The sequence below is a fragment of the Chelonia mydas genome, chromosome 7 (assembly GCF_015237465.2).
Source record: "Chelonia mydas isolate rCheMyd1 chromosome 7, rCheMyd1.pri.v2, whole genome shotgun sequence".
NCBI lineage: Eukaryota > Metazoa > Chordata > Testudines > Cheloniidae > Chelonia > Chelonia mydas.
The window spans coordinates 51,432,985-51,451,412 of record NC_057853.1 but is presented as its reverse complement, the minus strand read 5'-3'; the positions used below and the strand labels follow the sequence as shown (position 1 = coordinate 51,451,412).

The following is an 18,428-nucleotide window of genomic DNA, read 5'->3' as shown; positions in this document are numbered from 1 at the left end:
GCCCCCCACCCTTTGGCTTCCCCATTACCAGTGCTCCATTAGGCTAAGAAAACCTACTAATATGCAGATCTCAGATCACAAAATAAAGTTCAATGCCATAACTCAAAAGATTCTGGCTCCTCCCCTTTCTGTGACTCCAGGTTCTTCATGAGTCTCAATCATCCTTCAGCCTGGAGGGCTCAGCCCCAGAAGCCCCTGCTAGAGTTCAAATGGGCCAAAGGAAGGATCCACATAAATAACGTCCACCCACCCTGTGCTTATTGTTGTTATCACAACCCTCCTGGGATATCTCCCCATTTCCCTGGGCATTCCTCTGGCACTGACAATCATCCAGGCCTCCCTTCACCTGGCCTACTCTCCTCCTTCTTGGCTCCCAAGACCCTTTATCTATCTCTTGAGTAGGGTTGCAAACACTCCAGGATTGTCCTGGAGTCATCAGGAATTAAAGATTAATCTTTACTTAAAGATTATGTCATGTGATGAAATCTCCAGGAATTCGTCCAACCAAAGTTGGCAGACCTACTCTTGAGCCGAGGTGCTACCCTGCCTGCTAATTGGGCCTAGCCAGGGCACAACTGCTCATTCACAGAAGGACTGAGATCCTCTCCCTTAAAGGGGTGCAATCACCCTGGGACAGTTGGTCTGACTTGCACTGAGGGCCAGGTAGGCCCCTGGCTGCCCCATAGCATAAGGAGCACAAATGCACAGCTTGCCGTGAGCCCAGGAAAGGAGAGAATAGCTGTAGTGCAGTGTGCTCCAGCCACACCCCTGTAGGTCAATGGAGGTAGGGCAGTTTACCCCAGCTGAGAATCTAAGCCAGATGACTCCTGATCCCTTCCTGCCCCAAGCACACAGTATGTGAGCATCAGGGTTTTCTTTCCTGTTTTTTTCCCTTAATGATTTTACAAACAAAACAAAAAACAATAGAATATTTCAACTGACATATTATGCACTACTACTGATATGGTAGGAAATAAATATAAAAATGGGGGGAAAGTCAAAGAAGTTTTTCAGAAATTCCAATTTGCAGGAAATTTCAGTGATATTTGGTTTTGTCCTGATTCAGACCAAAACCTGTTTTCAGAATGTCAAAATTTTGTGCAAACTACAAATTTCAAGTGTCAAACAGGTCTAGTGCCCAGCAATTTTGAGGAGCCCATCTTGAGGCAGCTTAAAGGGGCCTGATTTCAGAGGGTGAGTGCTCAGAACTTTCTGAAAATTGGGTGTCTCAAGTTGGGCACCCAAAAATCACTAGTCATTTTTGAAAATTGTGGCTAGAGTTCATAGAACACAGGGTTTTTTCTTTTTTTCTAAAAGGAACACATTGATTCTCTGTTCTCTGAATGCTCCTGGATCCCTGTCTCCCTTCTGCTACACTGATGTTTTAAACATACATTTTTTATATTAGATCAAAATCCATCCTGACTCCTTTTTTAATAGTTCTGCCCACAAAAGAGTGCAACCAATCATAAGGAAAGTGAGCTAATATTCCTGATTTATGCAGTGTCACATTATTTAATACGATTTCACAGGATTTACGTCACGGACTCAGACCTAAAACCATTTGAACATAAGAACAGATATTATAAATAACATTGTATCATTGTTTATTTAAAAATAATCCTGATGCTGATTAGTTTTTGAACCCACCAAGAACTTTTTGACATAATGGAAAGACAGGAAGAGACCCGAGGTTTGTATTTCCCCCCAAAATGTGTACTGCTGTGAGAAAGGACACAGAGTGAGCTTCCCACTTTTGTAGAGGCAACTAACTTTCTGACGTAAGATAAACTTTAGAGCAGAGGCTTTTGTAAAAATCTGGGTTTATTTTACTTACTGATATCACGTGCCCATCGACAGGCAGAGCCAATGTGTAAATGAGCTTCTGTGTGTATTTGTTAGTGGGATGTTCAACAGATTATTACAATAAAGAAGACTAATGCGTTTGCCAGACAAGGCAGCCAGATGCAGAAAATGCAACTGGACAAAATTGTTGCCTTTCTTCTGACACCAGCTTCTCACGCTGGCACCAGAGTGGCCCCTCTGCTGAGTGACAGTGGAATTGTGGGGCCTTCCAAGTCAGCTTCCCAGTGGAAGAGAAATCAGTAATGCAGAATCAGGTTATAGTCTGAGTCTATTTTGCTACATAGTGTGGAATAGAGGCAGTCACAAACAGCATGCAGGCAATCCCCTCTTCCAGAAGTTACAGCTCACCCACCAACGCTTGCTTCAAGTTGCTCTGTCCCAAGAATTGCCATCAAATATAGAGAATAAAGCAGAGGGCAAACCTTTGCTATTGGTCGTGGTGTCTCCCAAAGGACAACAGCAAAACAAAACCTAACAACAATACAGTATTTCTTCCAAAGTCTGAACATTTACTCTCATGCTAAGAAATGGAACATGTAAGTCTATGTGTATGTCAAAGGTGTGCCTCCTCTGCAGTGACCCCCTATTGGCCAAATGTGGCGCTGCAGCCCATTGCTCAGTTTCTCTTTCAAAGTCCCAGAAATAATCCACAGAGATTTATATACAATAACAAACCTCTTTCCTGGGGACTGGTTTGTTAACACATAAAGCAAAGTAAACCCAAAGCAAAGTCTCTTCCATCTATTCCTTTCACAGTCTCCCACTGGGCACAGCCCCTTCCTCTCCCTGAGGTCTGGCTGGCTCCAAGTCTCTCCTCCAGGCACACTTTTGAGTCATCTCAGGGCTCTATCCCTCAACGTACCCTAGATGCATCCATTCCCAGACTGTAGTCTCTCCTCTTTGCAGTCAGGGTGTTGCACAGGACTCTTTGGGCCAGTGTTTCTGGACTCTCAGCCACTCCTCCAGCAGCTTCCTTCAGGAGCCCTCTTCAGCAGCTCCCACAGCTGCTGTCTTTCCCTTCATGAGGCCAAGGTGCCTTCCCTTAAGCCCAGTTGGGTGGCAGGTAATTAGTCACAGATGCACTGCCTCCAACCCCCATTAAACGGGCCAGTCACCCTGTGACAGTGGAATAGACTCATCTAATTCTTGCCATAACCATATAGGGGGCCTAATCCTGCATACTTTCCTCAAGACAAACACCCATCGCCACCTGGGTAAGGAGCTCAGGGGACCTGATCCAAAGCCTGCTGGAGCCAATGGAAAGACTCCCGTTGACTTCAGTGGCTTGGGTTAGGCCCAGAATGAAGTTCACTGCCTAACTGGTGACATGAGGCTAAATCAGCAGTGATGTAGATGTTGACATAGGTTACACACCTAGAGCCTGGTTCTCTGTCGCCTTCAACATTGTGTCCTTGTGTCATTGTGTACATACACCTATGCCATGCTACCCAATCAGACTTCCCTACTCACTTACACTGGGGTAGCGTCTTCCACCCACTCTGCATAGCTGCAAATGACTCTGCAAGGTGCAAAGGCAGCAGAGATCTTTTCCCCCAGACTAGGTTAGTCCCAGAGTGGCAAAGCACTGTAGCTTGCACTGGCTAAGCAGTAGTTCTGCAGAAAAGGACCTGGGGATTACAGTGGTTGAGAAGCTGGATATGAGTCAGCAGTGTGCCCTTGTTGCCAAGAAGGCTAACGGCATATTGGGCTGCATTACTAAGAGCATTGCCAGCAGATTGAGGGAAATGATTATTCCCTTCTATTCAGCACTGGTAAGGCCACATCTGGAGTACTGCATCCACTTTTGGGCCCCCCTCTACAGAAAGAATGTGGACAAACTGGAGAGAGTCCAGCGGAGGGCAACGAAAATGATCAGGGGGCTGGGGCACATGCCTTACGAGCAGAGGCTGAGGGAACTGGGCTTATTTAGTCTGCAGAAGAGAAGAGTGAGGGGGGATTTGATAGCAGCCTTCAATTACCTGAAGGGGGTTTCAAAGAGGATGGAGCTCAGCTGTTCTCAGTGGTGGCAGGTGACAGAACAAGGAGCAATGGTCTCAAGTTGCAGTGTGGGAGATCTAGGTTGGATATTAGGAAACACTATTGCACTAGGAGGGTGGTGAAGCACTGGAATGGGTAACCTAGGAAGGTGGTGGAATCTCCATCCTTAGAGGTTTTTAAGGCCCGGCTTGACAAAGCCCTGGCTGGGATGATTTAGTTGGGGATTGGTCCTGCTTTGAGCAGGGGGTTGGACTAGATGACCTCCTGAGGTCTCTTCCAACCCTAATATTCTATGATTCTATGATCAGACATTTGGAGGGGCCCAAAATCAGCCCTGATGCAGACAGATGCAACTCACATTGATGTCAATGGGCTAAATTCCTCCAGGGTGCAGCTCCATTGATTTCAGTGGAGCTACATCAGGGATGAATTTGGACCCAGGAGTGTGACTGCATACGTTCTAGGCCCAGATTCTCACTTATGCTATGGGACTTTTACACCACTCTGGAAGGATAGCTGTGGGTGTAAATGAAATATATGGAGATGAGCACCTAGTAGTTTGGCTGCCCACTGGAATCTGCTCCATCTGAATCTTGAGCCTGAAGGGTTGGGCTGGAAGTAGCCTCTCTCCCTGCTCTTCCAGTTCATGCAGCAATGCCGTAAGACATTGGTGCATCTTGGGGTTATCATAAGGTGAAATTTCATTTTACTGGGACTCCTTAGGTTGCACTGAAAACCTTAGCACTGCTGGTTCTGACTGGAGACAGATGGGGGTGCAGTGTGGGCTGAAAAAAGTGAACGAAACAGACTTTTTCTAACCTCAAAGATAAGGTTTGGGGTTGGGATAAAGGCCTGGGCCAGTTCTCATTTTAACCACACTGCTCACCCGGTGTATTTTTGGTGGCCTGTGAAACTGTAACAGGGGAGGTAGGGCAATAGCTGCTCGGAATGATTTTGCCACTGTTGGTCTGTGCTCTGAATGGCTTTGTGATTGCAGGTGAACCAAGGGAACACCAAGGCTCTCAGCTCTGGCCTTGGGTATCTGGAACACATCTGTCAGCTGATAGAGAAAATCGGACAGCTGCAGGAACACAATCTGCGACTCCAAAAGCAAGTGTGTGGTTTGCAGAAGGAGCGGAAGATGAGCCAGATAAAGGAGGTAAGAACAGGTAATTAGGTGCTCTCTGGGTTATGGGAAAATGCTGCCAACCTCAGCCCTAGCATGAGGGTACAAAACCCCAAAGCAGGATTTATAGCCCCCGCATTCCAACTGCAGTTACCGGGGTTTTTCCTTATTTACTTCAGGATAATAATATTATTAATATTATATAATATTATTATTATTTTGTTGAAACTTTTATTTTTGGGTGGCACGTATGGTTTTTTGACTTAGTGGAAATTGGAAAACATTTCTGTTTTTGTCAGAAATATTAGGGTTATCATCCAACCCCCGCCCCCACCCCAAAAACACCCCTCCTACTACTCCCAAATGTTTGGTTTTAAACCTAATCATTTTGTTTTTAGTTGCTGAAAACTGAAGATTTTTTTGGTGTTTGGCTGCCAAACAAAAATGAAACATGTTCTTTTTCATCAGTTTGTTTGGCCAGGGGGTGGGGGTTGAAGCATTATTTCACAACCAGCTGTATCACTGGATGCTTCTCTCTGAGAATCTCAGTGTGATTTACAAATGGTAATAAATTAAGCTTCACAACTCCCCTGTGAGGCAGACTAGCATTATCTTCCCCACTTTAAATAGAGGGAAACTGAGGTACAGAGATGACATGACCTGTCCAGGGTCTCACAAGAAGGTGGCATCAGAACTGGGAACAGACCCCAGATCCGCTGACTTCCAGTCTCATGCTTTAGCCATACAATCATCCTTCCACGTTTTTTTTTTAACCTATCACCATCAACTCAATAGCAGAGGTTTGTCAGACTCAGCACTTAGCAATTTGGTTTTTTGGGGGGGGGGGGGGTGAGCAGGGGAGGAGGAGGATTCCTTTGTTCTTTTGACTACATTCTCCCACACACACACACACCCCGTGCTTCTCACCCACCTGCTTGGGGTGCAACTGGAATAGGTGACTTGCCCCCTTTCAGAAACAAAGCCAATGTGGCATTGTGAGTCAGCAAAACGGCACATCCAGTAATCTGCTTGTGCCCAGCTCTCTCCCTCAGAGCAATGCTGCCTCCTACACAGGGCCTGGGAATTGTTAGCACATTTCCTGAAAGCTTAACAATTGTGAATCACTGTTTGCAGCAACCCTTACCATCTGTATTACCAGGGCCAAATCTTCAGCATATCCTCTCCATTGACATTAAAGGAGCTACCTCGATTTATACCAGCTGCGGATCTGGCCCTACATTTTTAACCTACATGCATTTTGTATTTTTAAAGATCCCTTGGCAGAATCTCCCTATCTGCAAATGTAATGCACCCACCACTGGGGTATCTAGTTCACAGTAGTAATATGCTCTTTGCATTTTCAAAGCACTTTACAAACACTAACTAATTACCTGCCCTTGGTATTTAAGAGACCTCCCCAACACCATAACATCTCACCATCCTCAATGTATTAATCCTCACAACCCTTCTGTGATGTAGGAAATACTGTTATCCCCAACTGCAAAAGGACCAGCTCCTCAAAGGTATTTAGACGCCTAACTCCCATCCCTTTGAGGATCTGGGCCAGGGAGACTAAGGGTAACATTTTCAAAAGCACCCAAGTGATTTAGGAATCTATGTCCTATTGAAGTCAACAGAACTCTGCTGATTTATTAGGTTCTGCTGGGAGTTGAGGGTGCTCAGCAGCTCACAGCATTGGATCCTAAGTGCACAAGAGATCTGACAGGAAAGCCCCCTTTTTATCATAAGGCTTCTAAGCTCTTCCTCCACAGAGAGTCCTTTAATCATTTGGAAAGTACCAAGAGATGAAAAAGCAACACATCAGTTAGAGGACACATGGACTCCTGGAGAAAGAGAGCTGTATCTCCCAGTGCAGTATCATAGGGCGGCAGAATGCTACCTGCACCACCTTCTCCTAGGATCCTAGCAGATCTCTTCAGCTGAGTAGCCACAAACAGTGCTTGGGGGAGATGTGTCCAAGGAATATCCACAGCAGATGCCGCAGGGGTGCTGTTTGAGCTGGGATTTCCAAAGGGGGCTAAGGGAATTAGGCACCCAACTCCCACTGACTCGCAAGGGATTCCTTTAAGCCCCAGTGAAAAATCCCAGTCTAAGAAGGTGGCACTCTTCCCTCTGCTCTGCAAAGCAGCATCCCAGCCTGGAGGCATTATAGAGCACTATGCTGTTGAGTAAACAGCTTTCAGACGAGAGGGTTAACTTAGGGTTAACTTGACTGTTTGTGGTTCTTAAAAGGAGCTTACCCTGGTGTCCTGGTCAAATGCCAACATCAGTAAGGATCTACTTCTACCTAGTTACATTCCCCTGCAGTTGCAAATAGATAAAGCACTCTTCATGTCCTGTCCTAAACTCTTGTGTAGCATTCCTGGGCGTTGTTAAACAACCACCGCATTCCACACATGTGACAAGATTAATCTACAAATTATGGAGAAAACGATATTGAATTTAAAATCACAGTTCACTTAGGTGCAAAACGGCCTTACGCTGATACATGAAACTTCTTCACAGAGTCAGTTACAAGCAATCAAGATATCACTGCTTTGGCAAGTAACTGAATACCACCTACAGCATATTTGTTTAGCAACATTTTATCTGACTCTGGCATCCCGGCTATAAAAACACAAGATACTATTGTTTGTGCATTTTCCTACAGAAATAATATTATCTTAAATTGTGAGTCACTTTTATAGTGGGATGTGTTTATTTACACACACAGTGTCTTGGTTGAGCAGCTGTGAATTTGGAAATGTGAATTCAGTTTCTTTTTGGAAGAGATGTTTAAATATGTTGACTATCAGTCAATGTCTATAAGTTTGCAGCAGGATGCTGATGCAGGGATCAAAATATTAATCGCTAACAACTACGCTTACACCTGTCAGGCCCTTAGTACAAAGCACTATTTCCAAAGCACTCAGAATCTTTAGGAATCAGCTGCTAGAGAAAACATGGAATAATCCTGGACATCTCTAGTTTGGAATCCTTACAATTTGTCCGCAATATCTCCCTGCCCCAGTTATCTTGTAACAGCCTGCATACCTTCTCTTTGTCTGGTGTAGGAGTATTTTCTGCAGCACTGTTCCTGTGGAGCTGCCAGCATCTTGCTCAACTCGTACCAGGAGGTGAAGAAATTTTTTACTGGGAGGAGCAGACCGCACAGTCTCTTGGTTCAGAGTGGAAACCAGTCTGACCTTTCAATCATCCCAGAAAGAGGTGGGTTTCGGTATTGGTGTTGATGTCTCATAGCCCTGATTCACTCCCACCCTGCAACTTGTGTTGTCATCTACACCTGTGCCAAGTGGGGGTAAAATGCTACTAAATCAGGTGAGTGGGGTTTTGCACTGCTTTTGCACAGGTGTAAATGACTGCACAAGACAATGGAGAATCAGGCCCAAAGGGCTCAATCCTGCCTTCATGCTCAAGTGGGATTATCTGAAATTTATAGAAGTTAGAGGTTCCTGAATCTGTGGCTTTATTTTCACTAGGCAAAATGGTGTAATTTTTACCTGTGTTATCCCACATTAAAATCCTAGTTCAGTGCTTCCCAAACCTTTTACTGCCAAGGACCCCTTTGGCATCTAACTTATTGGCCCAGACTCCAACAAGTTTCATGTTACTATTATTCTATTAGTCACTATCTGTACTTCTGTTTTTTCCTAAAAGGGGGCATTACTTTCCTATCTTGTAGAAGTGTTGTGAGTCTTGACACCTTCTAACCCCTCACAGAGAGCGTGTAGTCTTGAATAGGCAAGTTCTGGTACTACCCGAATGCCCATGCCAATGTGGGAATACCCTTACCAGCTTGACCTCTTACATCTAGTACATGTGAAGTCACACTGCATGTAGGATGCCATTTTGAGAACAAAATGGAGCCTCCATGGGGCAAAAGTGCCAGAACATTGTTCTGACATGTTCTGGCCCTGGCTCAAGGGACAGACCCAGTGGTAAGCTGGAGCCGGTTCACACCAGTTCACTGGAACCAGTTGTTAAATTTAGAAGCCCTTTTAGAACTGGTTGTCCCTCGTGGGACAACCGGTTCTAAAAGGACTTCTAAATTTAACAACGGGCCAAAAGTGGCGCCTTAGGCGCTGACTCCGGGGGTGGAACACCCACGGGGAAAATTTGGTGGGTGCAGAGCACCCACCAGCAGCTCCCTGCCCCGCCCCAGCTCACCTCACCTCCGCTCCGCCTCCTCCCCTGAACGCGCTGCCCCGCTCTGCTTCTCTGCCCCCCTGGCTTCCGGCGAATGAGCTGTTCGCGCGGGAAGCCTGGAAGGGCTGAGAAGCAAGCGGTGGCTTTGCGCTCAGGCCCAGGGAGGCGGAGGGGAGCTGGGGCGGGGGGGGGGGGGGGGCGCGAGGAGGGCCGCCCACGCCGCAGCAGGTAACCCGGGGGGGGGTGGGGGGTGGGGGAAGCGCGCAGGGGAACCGCTCCCCGCCCCAGCTCACCTCCGCCTCCCTGGGCCTGAGCGCGAAGCTGCCGCTTGCTTCTCAGCCCTCCCCGGCTTCCCGGCAAACAGCTGATTCGCGGGAAGCCGGGGGGTGGGGGACAGAGAAGCAGAGCGGGGCAGCGCGTTCAGGGGAGGAGGCGGGGGCGGAGCGGAGGTGAGGTGAGCTGGGGCCAGGCGGGGAGCTGCCGGTGGGTGCGCTGCACCCACCAAATTTTCCCCGTGGGCGCTCCAGCCCCGGAGCACCCATGGAGTTGGTTGCTCCCCCTGCTCCCCCCCAGCTTCGATACCCCACCCCTAGGAGCCTGAAGGACCTGCTGGATCCTTCCTGGGAGCTGCCTCAGGTAAGTTCCGCAGGGACTCCCCACCTCGCCCCCCAGCAGGTCCCTCTGGCCACTACAGTGCCCCACGAGACCCTTCTGCCTGGTTCCAGGGGCAGTCAGGGGACAGGGGAGGGGGGTGGATGGGGCGGGGTGGCATCAAGTAACGCGGGGGGTTGGATGGGGCAGGAGTCCCCGGGGGCGGGCCACGACCCCCTCGTAGGGTGAGGAGGGAACCGGTTGTTAAGATTTTGGCAGCTCATCACTGGACAGACCCCCCACCCCATAGCCCCTGGCAGATCCCCAGGGGCCGGGGAACCCACTTTGGGAACCACTCTCCTAGTGTACACAAGGCCCGGTGTAGTTTTACCATATTAGGTGGTTGGGGTCAATCCTATGGGGTAACCCAGGATGTTACCTTGACCAGCTAACATGTTTTAAAACAATTGCCTTGTCTACACTAGGATTTTAATATGGGTTAGCTAACCTGTAGACATGGTGAGAGAAGGTAAGGGAAGTGCACTCACTAAACTGTCCTTTCAAGGAACTCAACATTCCTTAGCCCGTGTGTTAGGATAGTTCTTCACTGGCACCTTAAGACCCAAAACAAGATGTGATTTGACCTAATGTGGGAAGCCTTAGCCCCATGCCCCAGTTATGAGCATCCTACCATCTCAAACAGGCACAGAGCACATGCTAGCTGAGACAGAGCTAAGCCCTACCTGTGCAATTTGGATTCCAATGCAAACTTTCCCACAGGTTTGGAGGGACTGGGCTCAGCCTGTTATGAAGAACACAGCCAGCTGGGAAGTTTGGATCCATAGGAGGATCTGAACTAACCCAAATTCTGAGGCTGTTTGGTTTCACTGTGAAGTTTGGGCTCAGGCCCATCTCTCAGACTATGACACCACTGCCAGTCATCCCCTGCACACAACAGACATGAGCCTTCTCAGATGTATTCAGACAGAGAGGAGAGAGCCCTTTTAAGCAAGCTCTGCTCTGCTCCCCTGGTTTGGAAGGATGCTTGTCTAGATTAACACCACAGGGGTTTGAATCAGTTTGGAAACAACTGAGAAATCTCCCAAACCCTGACTTATTTCTAGAACGAAACTTGAACCCAACATTCTGAAGCCAGGATGGGCCCGAGACAGAACATGTGGATCCAGGGGATGTTTTATCTGGGGTTTTGGTCCGGCCCATCTCCAGTTTTAAGGTTCTGAAATGCTCCAGTATTTCCCTCCCTCCCTCCCACACACACACTTGTGGTTTCTGACCACTGAAGTCAATGGGAGCTTTGTCATTGATTTAAACAGGGCCAGGATTTCATGCCTTATATCCAAGTGAATTCCAAAATCCTCTGAGGGTGGGGAGGAGCTATCCAGATCTATTCTACCTTAGAACAGTACCTTGTTCCATAGGGGGCTGCAGCAGCAAAGCTTGGACATTTCTTGTTTCTTGTAAGACAAGGAACTCAGGCACTTAAAGAGGGAAAGAATTTCTCCAGCGTTCTCTTTCCAAGGCTTGTAGTTCACAGCCTGCTGATAACACTGCCCATAGGGACCCTACTGGGCCATTTGTGTGAATAAATCTGACCATTGAATTGCAGGAAGTGACACACACCTGGAATCAGGAGATAGACAGCTGGTGCTGGGGCTCAGGAAGACCTGGCGTAAAAGGAGCAATGAGGAGAATGACCTCAGAGATGCCTATAATCTGACTGATGGCCAAGCTTTCCTGCTAAAGGACCCAACGACGAAAAAGGTGACTGATAAGCTAACACTTAGAGAGACTGACAAAGCTGTGATGACAGTGCTGAGACAGCAAGGGGAGCAACCATCAGCCAAATGCAAGGGGATCAAAGTGGGGTTTTGGAGACTACAAAATTAGGGACCGAGAAAAATCTGCTGAGAAATGGGAGTCAATAAGAGCTGTGGCCGGGTGCTCAGCGCCAGGCCTGAAATCAATACACTTGATGTGAGGCTTGGAATGTGGTGGTGTAACAACAAGCCTCCAGCCCAAATGCAAATCCAACCCATGCTGACGTGAAGCCCTTGTGAAGCCAAAGAAACTCTGGGTGGGTGTTTTTCCTCTCCAGCACTTTTCCATTGTTTACAGCATCTCTGCACTTTCAGGTTCCAGTGGGGATCAGAAGTGCTGGGATGCTGGGCGAGAGGCTGTAATCGCAGTGTTACAGCTTCACAGGAGAAAGGAAGCAGTGGAAATCTTACAGGAAAGTCTGCCTGTAGGAAGTTTCCAGCCAATGTTGCACACCTAAGTGGTTCAGATTGTTTGCATGAGCTTCAGAGACACATTCAAGGCTTGATCCTGAAAGGTACTGTGCGCTCTGGCCCTGACCCAGCAAAGCATTTAAGCACAACCTTAACATTAAGCACACGAATAGCCCTTGTGATTTCAGTGGGCTGCAGGATCAAGCTCTCACAATTTAGGTGCCTATTGAAACAGAACTGTTTGGAGATCCTTCTATTATTGACATGTGGATGCCATTAGAACACAATCAGCATTTTCCACACCATCGCATTTCACCTTTCTATGGTCTCCATGGGATACCCAGCAATCAGAATAGGAAATGCAGCATTAAATGTAACTGAAGATGGTAAATGCTGATCTTTGTCAGTCAGTCAGTACTTCATCCTCAATCTAAGTGAAAGTAAAGCAAAAAATCCAAGCTAGGATACACTTACATTAGTGTAGTTATGTCAGCAGGGCCTGGTGGAGCCAACCAAGATGTGCTAGGCGCTGTATACGTGAGTTTACAGTCCTAATAGACATGAAAGACAAAGGGTGGGAGTAAGGAAGGTGTATGATCCCCATTTTACTGATGGAGGACAGAGAGATGGATTGACTTGACCATGGTGAAGCAGGGAGTGTGTGGCAGAGCTGGGGAACTGAGCCCAGATTAGTGCCCTTTCCACAAGATCAGCCCTCACTCCGGCTAATTCTGATTTTTCTTTTGCCTTTGTTTTCAGGGGGCTGACCTCGGTAAGAGTATCCCGGTAAGTAATGACGTCGTTACATGCATTTCCCTTCCACATACTATTTATGTGTGTTATCAGTCATAGTGCCTACCAGCCTCAGTCATGGCCCAGGAGCCCATGGTGCTAGGTGCCGTACACACACGGAACAAAAAAGATGATCTTGTCCCCAAAAGTTTACAACCTAGTAATAGAGCCAATAGTACCACAGTCCCATCTGCTGATTGTTACCCCTTCTGAGTGTTCTTCACTGGAGTTGCCTCAGCTGTCCTCCATCTTCACTACAGATAACCCAATTGTGCAACGCATCCTTCACAAGGAAAGAGATTGAACAATTTGTATTGGGACTTTCTTTAATGTAGACAGTTTAAGCTTTTCTGAGCAGAGTCTGTCATATACTCTATGTTTGCACAGCGCCTGACACAATGGGCCCCAACCTAGCTGAGGCCTTCAGACCCTACTGCAATATAAATAAATAATAATAAATATGGTGATTTTCTATTTTAGCTATTATCCTGGCCTCACTTAAGGAAAGTTAATTTGGTATCAGTGAAATTAATATTTCAGTCTTCATCTGAGCCTACAACAGATGGTATGAAACTTAGTAGGCCCTGAATAAGATTAACAGTGATAAAGTCTCCTCTCTTGAACTTATTGTGCAGCACTGGGATGTGCTGGTGAATAGTTGTCTGATTCCACTCCAGAGGTGGCTGCAATTCAGTGCTTTCTTCACTCAATTACGTAGCATATTAAAGCACTTCAGGAGCCTTTCAATTAACATGGGAGACATTTTTCTTCGGTTCCAAAGGTTTCCCAGCAATGGCTCTGGGAATTTTATAACAAGGTGGTGTTGGATATCAAGGCTTTTGAAACTGGAATAACAAAAGCAGTACCCCATATGAACTTAGGAGAAGTTCAGCCCCAGACAGAACATTAGAAAACTGTTAACAAGAGGCCTTGATGTGTTAAAAATAAAAACAGATTGTAATTAGCATTTAGAAATGAAGTTTTGAATTGGTGTTGGTTGCTGATATGAAAGGAAAAAAATCTGGGCCTGATTCTCATCTCATTTACATCAGGATAAACCAAGAGCAGCTCTACTGAAACCAGTTGAGTTACACCAGTGTAACCAACACTAGTGTAAATGATACAGGAATCAGGCTGTGATTTTTAGGATGATTTTTTTGTAAAGCCTCCCTGGGTAGGTGTAAGTGGGCAAGGAACCAAATCAGTTGAACTAATTTTGTCCTTCATAGAGTTAAACAATGAGGTGAAATGTGCCCTAAGGCAGCTCCCCAGCACGACCCACCAACCACCAAATACCTTTCACTCTCTAAAACATTAACTTGGAAAGCTCTATCATGGGCACAGCAATGTAACTGGGGGAAAATGGCAGTAGTAGAAATTTATTGGAGGCTACAGGAACCTCTACTTCCATGTCATGTTCAAGCCACACTACATAATGGTCATAACTGCAGACTGAATACCAAGGGTGGGGAGAAATTGCTAACTATAAAGTCTGTGGAATAATCTCCCAAGGACTATTATAATCAATTTGTTTGACCTGAAACTAGACAACTAATTTTTTTGAAGAAAGAACAGTCCTGTATTGGCACCAAGAGGGACAATAACTCTGATGTTCTGGCTAAGTTAGTATTTTAAGCAGAAATCTCCCCTATAAATCAGTCGTCCTGGAAGCACTCTTTAGTACTTCCCACTGGACAGGGAATTTTCTCTCGGTATCAGCCTAAGTTGTGGCTTGGTTTGTACTGCCCAGGGTGAAAGCCACGCTTGGGGCAGAATGAGGGATCTCATGAAGAAGACCAGGCTGAGGAACCAAAGCAAGTTGGGGCTGTCATCGGCAGCTCTGAAGAGGTCCTGTCCACAACTCTACAGGTAATACCTGCCAGGACTGGGATGTTCATGGGAGTCTTTGGTTTGTAATTGAGAGGATGCAGTGAGGGGGCTTAATTAATATTTCTCTATGACTGCTCTGGCAGGAGAGTACTTTTCTGAACCAGACAACTCCCTCCTCATCTCTAGCCATTGCAGTTTGCTGCTAGTTCTGGTAAAAGTACAAGCTATTTGTGTCTTCTCTTGTCCAGTCGATTTAAGTTTCCACCTGGCCTGTAAAGATTTCCTGCTGTGCTGGGTGAATGCCATTGGATAACACTGAAGTGCTGTAAAACAGATCCTTTTTCCTAGCATGGCAGAGGAACCTTCAGACTTCTGGACAGTTCACCCGAGACATACAGCGTGTAACTAGCCATGGCCAATTCAAATCCAGCCCATATACCAATTTTTATTCCAAATCCTTTTGAGCTATATGCTTCCGTCAATCCCCCGATGCGTTTCCCTTCAAGGGGAATGGTAACCCCATGTTGTACCCAATCTAGTTTGGAGATGCAGGGTGGAAAAATCAGAATTGGTGTAAAGATTTCCATTCAACTGAGATGCAGAAAATCATTTGCTGATTGTGTGTGTACTTGGATGGTTTCTATTGTTATGGTTGGGTAATTGAGCAGAAAGCAGAGCATCCCACCTCTGCTAGATAACCTTTGCTGGTTACTTGGATGGGCACTAATAACACATTTATATTGCATGGTCTATCTCTACATATCATCATGTTATATGGGTGAGTCAAATACAATGACACCAGTGCCAGTCATCCCCTGCATGGATATTCCTTTAGTTTTCCAAGCTCTCTCATCTGTTCCAACAAATCTCTGTTGATTTGTGTATGTAACTGGGTAACAGGAAAAGCCTGGATATCTTACTCATAAGAGCGGGAGGATTACATGGCACTGTGCAACCCTCCCGTGTTTTTTCAGCTGGGGACTCAGTAGTATTGACAGCAATTGCTGCAAAGAATGCAGGCTATTTTCAATTTTCAGCCGGTAGAACAGCTGTTTAATTCAGGAATGTCCCAGTGTTCCGGGAGGTAGGGTGCACCTACATTACGAAGACACATTTGAATTATTTCAGGTTTCAGAGTAACAGCCGTCTTAGTCTGTATTCGCAAAAAGAAAAGGCGTACTTGTGGCACCTTAGAGACTAACCAATTTATTTGAGCATAAGCTTTCGTGAGCTACAGCTCACTTCATCGGATGTATACTGTGGAAAGTGTAGAAGATCTTTTTATATACACACAGAGCATGAAAAAATACCTCCTCTCACCCCACTCTCCTGCTGGTAATAGCTTTAGATAAGATATTACCAGCAGGAGAGTGGGGTGGGAGGAGGTATTTTTTCATGCTTTGTGTGTATATAAAAAGATCTTCTACACTTTCCACAGTATGCATCCGATGAAGTGAGCTGTAGCTCACGAAAGCTTATGCTCAAATACATTTGAATTAGGCTCCATGTAGTTACAGCTGGAAAATCCTCTAATGGTTCACAGAATGGCTTTCCCAGCTGGAAAAAACTTGGTGTGGGACCAAATCCACGCAACAGGCAAGCTTCCTGCTATTGTTTGGGAAACTGAAACAAATACAAAGCAGAAAGAGATCAAAGAGCTTTTGCTACAGTATGTGGCATGGGCAAATCAGCCAGGGAGAAAACACAACCCATCCTGAACCTTCGCTCCAAGCTTGAATTGGACCCAAACTGCATTTAGGGTTCAAAAGACTTCTGGCTACATCTGTCTCTTTCTGACTGTAAAATCCTACCTGGTCTTTTTGCCCTGCTCTGTGTAGTGCTGAGAATATCACCAGTGCTCCATAAATAAGAATTATGCTGGGGTACATCAGCATAGCTCCATTGAAGGCAAGGGGACCAGCTGAGGACTAGGTCCCATAGCTCTTTATACAATTGTTTTATCACTGCTGTACTTACTGGTCCCAGCTGGTACCCAGTGGAAATGCTGGGATACCCCAAGAACAGACAGTACGTCTCATCTGGATGGAACAGGGAAGCACCAGAAATATGTTGATTTTCCACTCCTGTTCCCAAACCTTGTAACCCTTTTTGACTTTCCTTCCATTAAATCCCTCTCCCCACTCCAAGCCCACTGTCGACCCCTTTCCTCCCCATTTCCAGCTCCCCCTCCACTCTCAGGCCTTCACCCCCCACCTCCCCTCACCGTACTCACACAGCTCTCCTGTGCTCTTTGGGGATGCACTCCCTGTAGCCACTGATGGAGGTGATGACATGGCACAGCAAGAAGAGATGACTTGGCTAGATTCAGCAGCAAAGGTAGAGCACCCCCTGCTGGTGGAAGTACAGGGGTTATGCCTGACCAGCATTTACGAACAACACAAGTCTTTTTATATTTTTAAAATCTGGGGGCAATGGCTCTTTTACAAATGCCTGGGGTTCGGCCCCAACCCAGTCTCCACTGGGACCACAACTATGGGAAATGGAGCATTAGACCGTTATTCCATCTGTAAATATGTGAAACTGTGATGATCTAATCTTCACTTATCCTAACTTCCCCAGCATCTGAAATAGGGTCAGGTCCCATGTGATATTGAACTGAAGTGAGCTAGACCTTAATTTCCTCTACTAACAGATAGCTCCCAGGGAAGTGAAGACTGGTAGCTTTTTACACATACTCACACTTGAGTTATTCAGGCAAATAGGAAAAGTCGCTTTGTTTTTGTTTTTCCACCTAGGTCAAAGCAAATCCACTTTCATGGGCCCATTCTGGTTATGATGTATGATCTGCTCTGAGGTGTTTTCACATCCACAGAAGAATTCTCCTATTAGAAAAGGAACCTTGCTTTACATAGCAAGAGATGGGCTCCCATGGCCACGAGCAATGTGGTGTGCCTCAAAATGTCCAAAACAGACTAATTTTTGAATTTGCAGTTCTCATATTGATTCTTTACTCACAAAGGGCAAAATTCCCCCCTGTGCACATAGCCTATCCGTCACTAGGGAACTCAAGTGGTGCACAGACCTGGGTCTGGTCCTCAGCAAAGGAATGAAGGGATAACTTAGTGGTCCATCCAGTCAAGGAGAGCAACTTATTCAAGCCCAGGTGCCCCCTGAGAGGAGAGATCCTTCCTCATCCCTTTCTTTTTGGCTGGTTTATTGGATTTAAGATCATAGAATCATAGAATCATAGAATATCAGGGTTGGAAGGGACCCCAGAAGGTCATCTAGTCCAACCCCCTGCTCAAAGCAGGACCAAGTCCCAGTTAAATCATCCCAGCCAGGGCTTTGTCAAGCCTGACCTTAAAAACCTCTAAGGAAGGAGATTCTACCACCTCCCTAGGTAACGCATTCCAGTGTTTCACCACCCTCTTAGTGAAAAAGTTTTTCCTAATATCCAATCTAAACCTCCCCCATTGCAACTTGAGACCATTACTCCTCGTTCTGTCATCTGCTACCATTGAGAACAGTCTAGAGCCATCCTCTTTGGAACCCCCTTTCAGGTAGTTGAAAGCAGCTATCAAATCCCCCCTCATTCTTCTCTTCTGCAGACTAAACAATCCCAGCTCCCTCAGCCTCTCCTCATAAGTCATGTGCTCTAGACCCCTAATCATTTTTGTTGCCCTTCGCTGGACTCTTTCCAATTTATCCACATCCTTCTTGTAGTGTGGGGCCCAAAACTGGACACAGTACTCCAGATGAGGCCTCACCAATGTCGAATAGAGGGGAACGATCACGTCCCTCGATCTGCTCGCTATGCCCCTACTTATACATCCCAAAATGCCATTGGC

The 18,428-nt window shown here is 46.3% G+C and overlaps 1 protein-coding gene across 4 annotated transcripts in view; it reads left to right on the top strand.

Moving 5' to 3' along the window:
- Positions 1-18,428, top strand: part of LOC114019377 — a 64,700-nt gene that overhangs the window by 31,057 nt on the left and 15,215 nt on the right. For all 4 annotated transcript variants that reach the window (XM_027821725.3, XM_043551652.1, XM_027821720.3 and 1 more), the window contains exons 3-7: positions 4,862-5,023; positions 8,065-8,218; positions 11,376-11,530; positions 12,757-12,783; positions 14,540-14,658. In XM_027821725.3, coding sequence (XP_027677526.2) covers positions 4,862-5,023; positions 8,065-8,218; positions 11,376-11,530; positions 12,757-12,783; positions 14,540-14,658 — 617 coding nt within the window. The remainder of the gene's footprint in view (positions 1-4,861; positions 5,024-8,064; positions 8,219-11,375; positions 11,531-12,756; positions 12,784-14,539; positions 14,659-18,428) is intronic.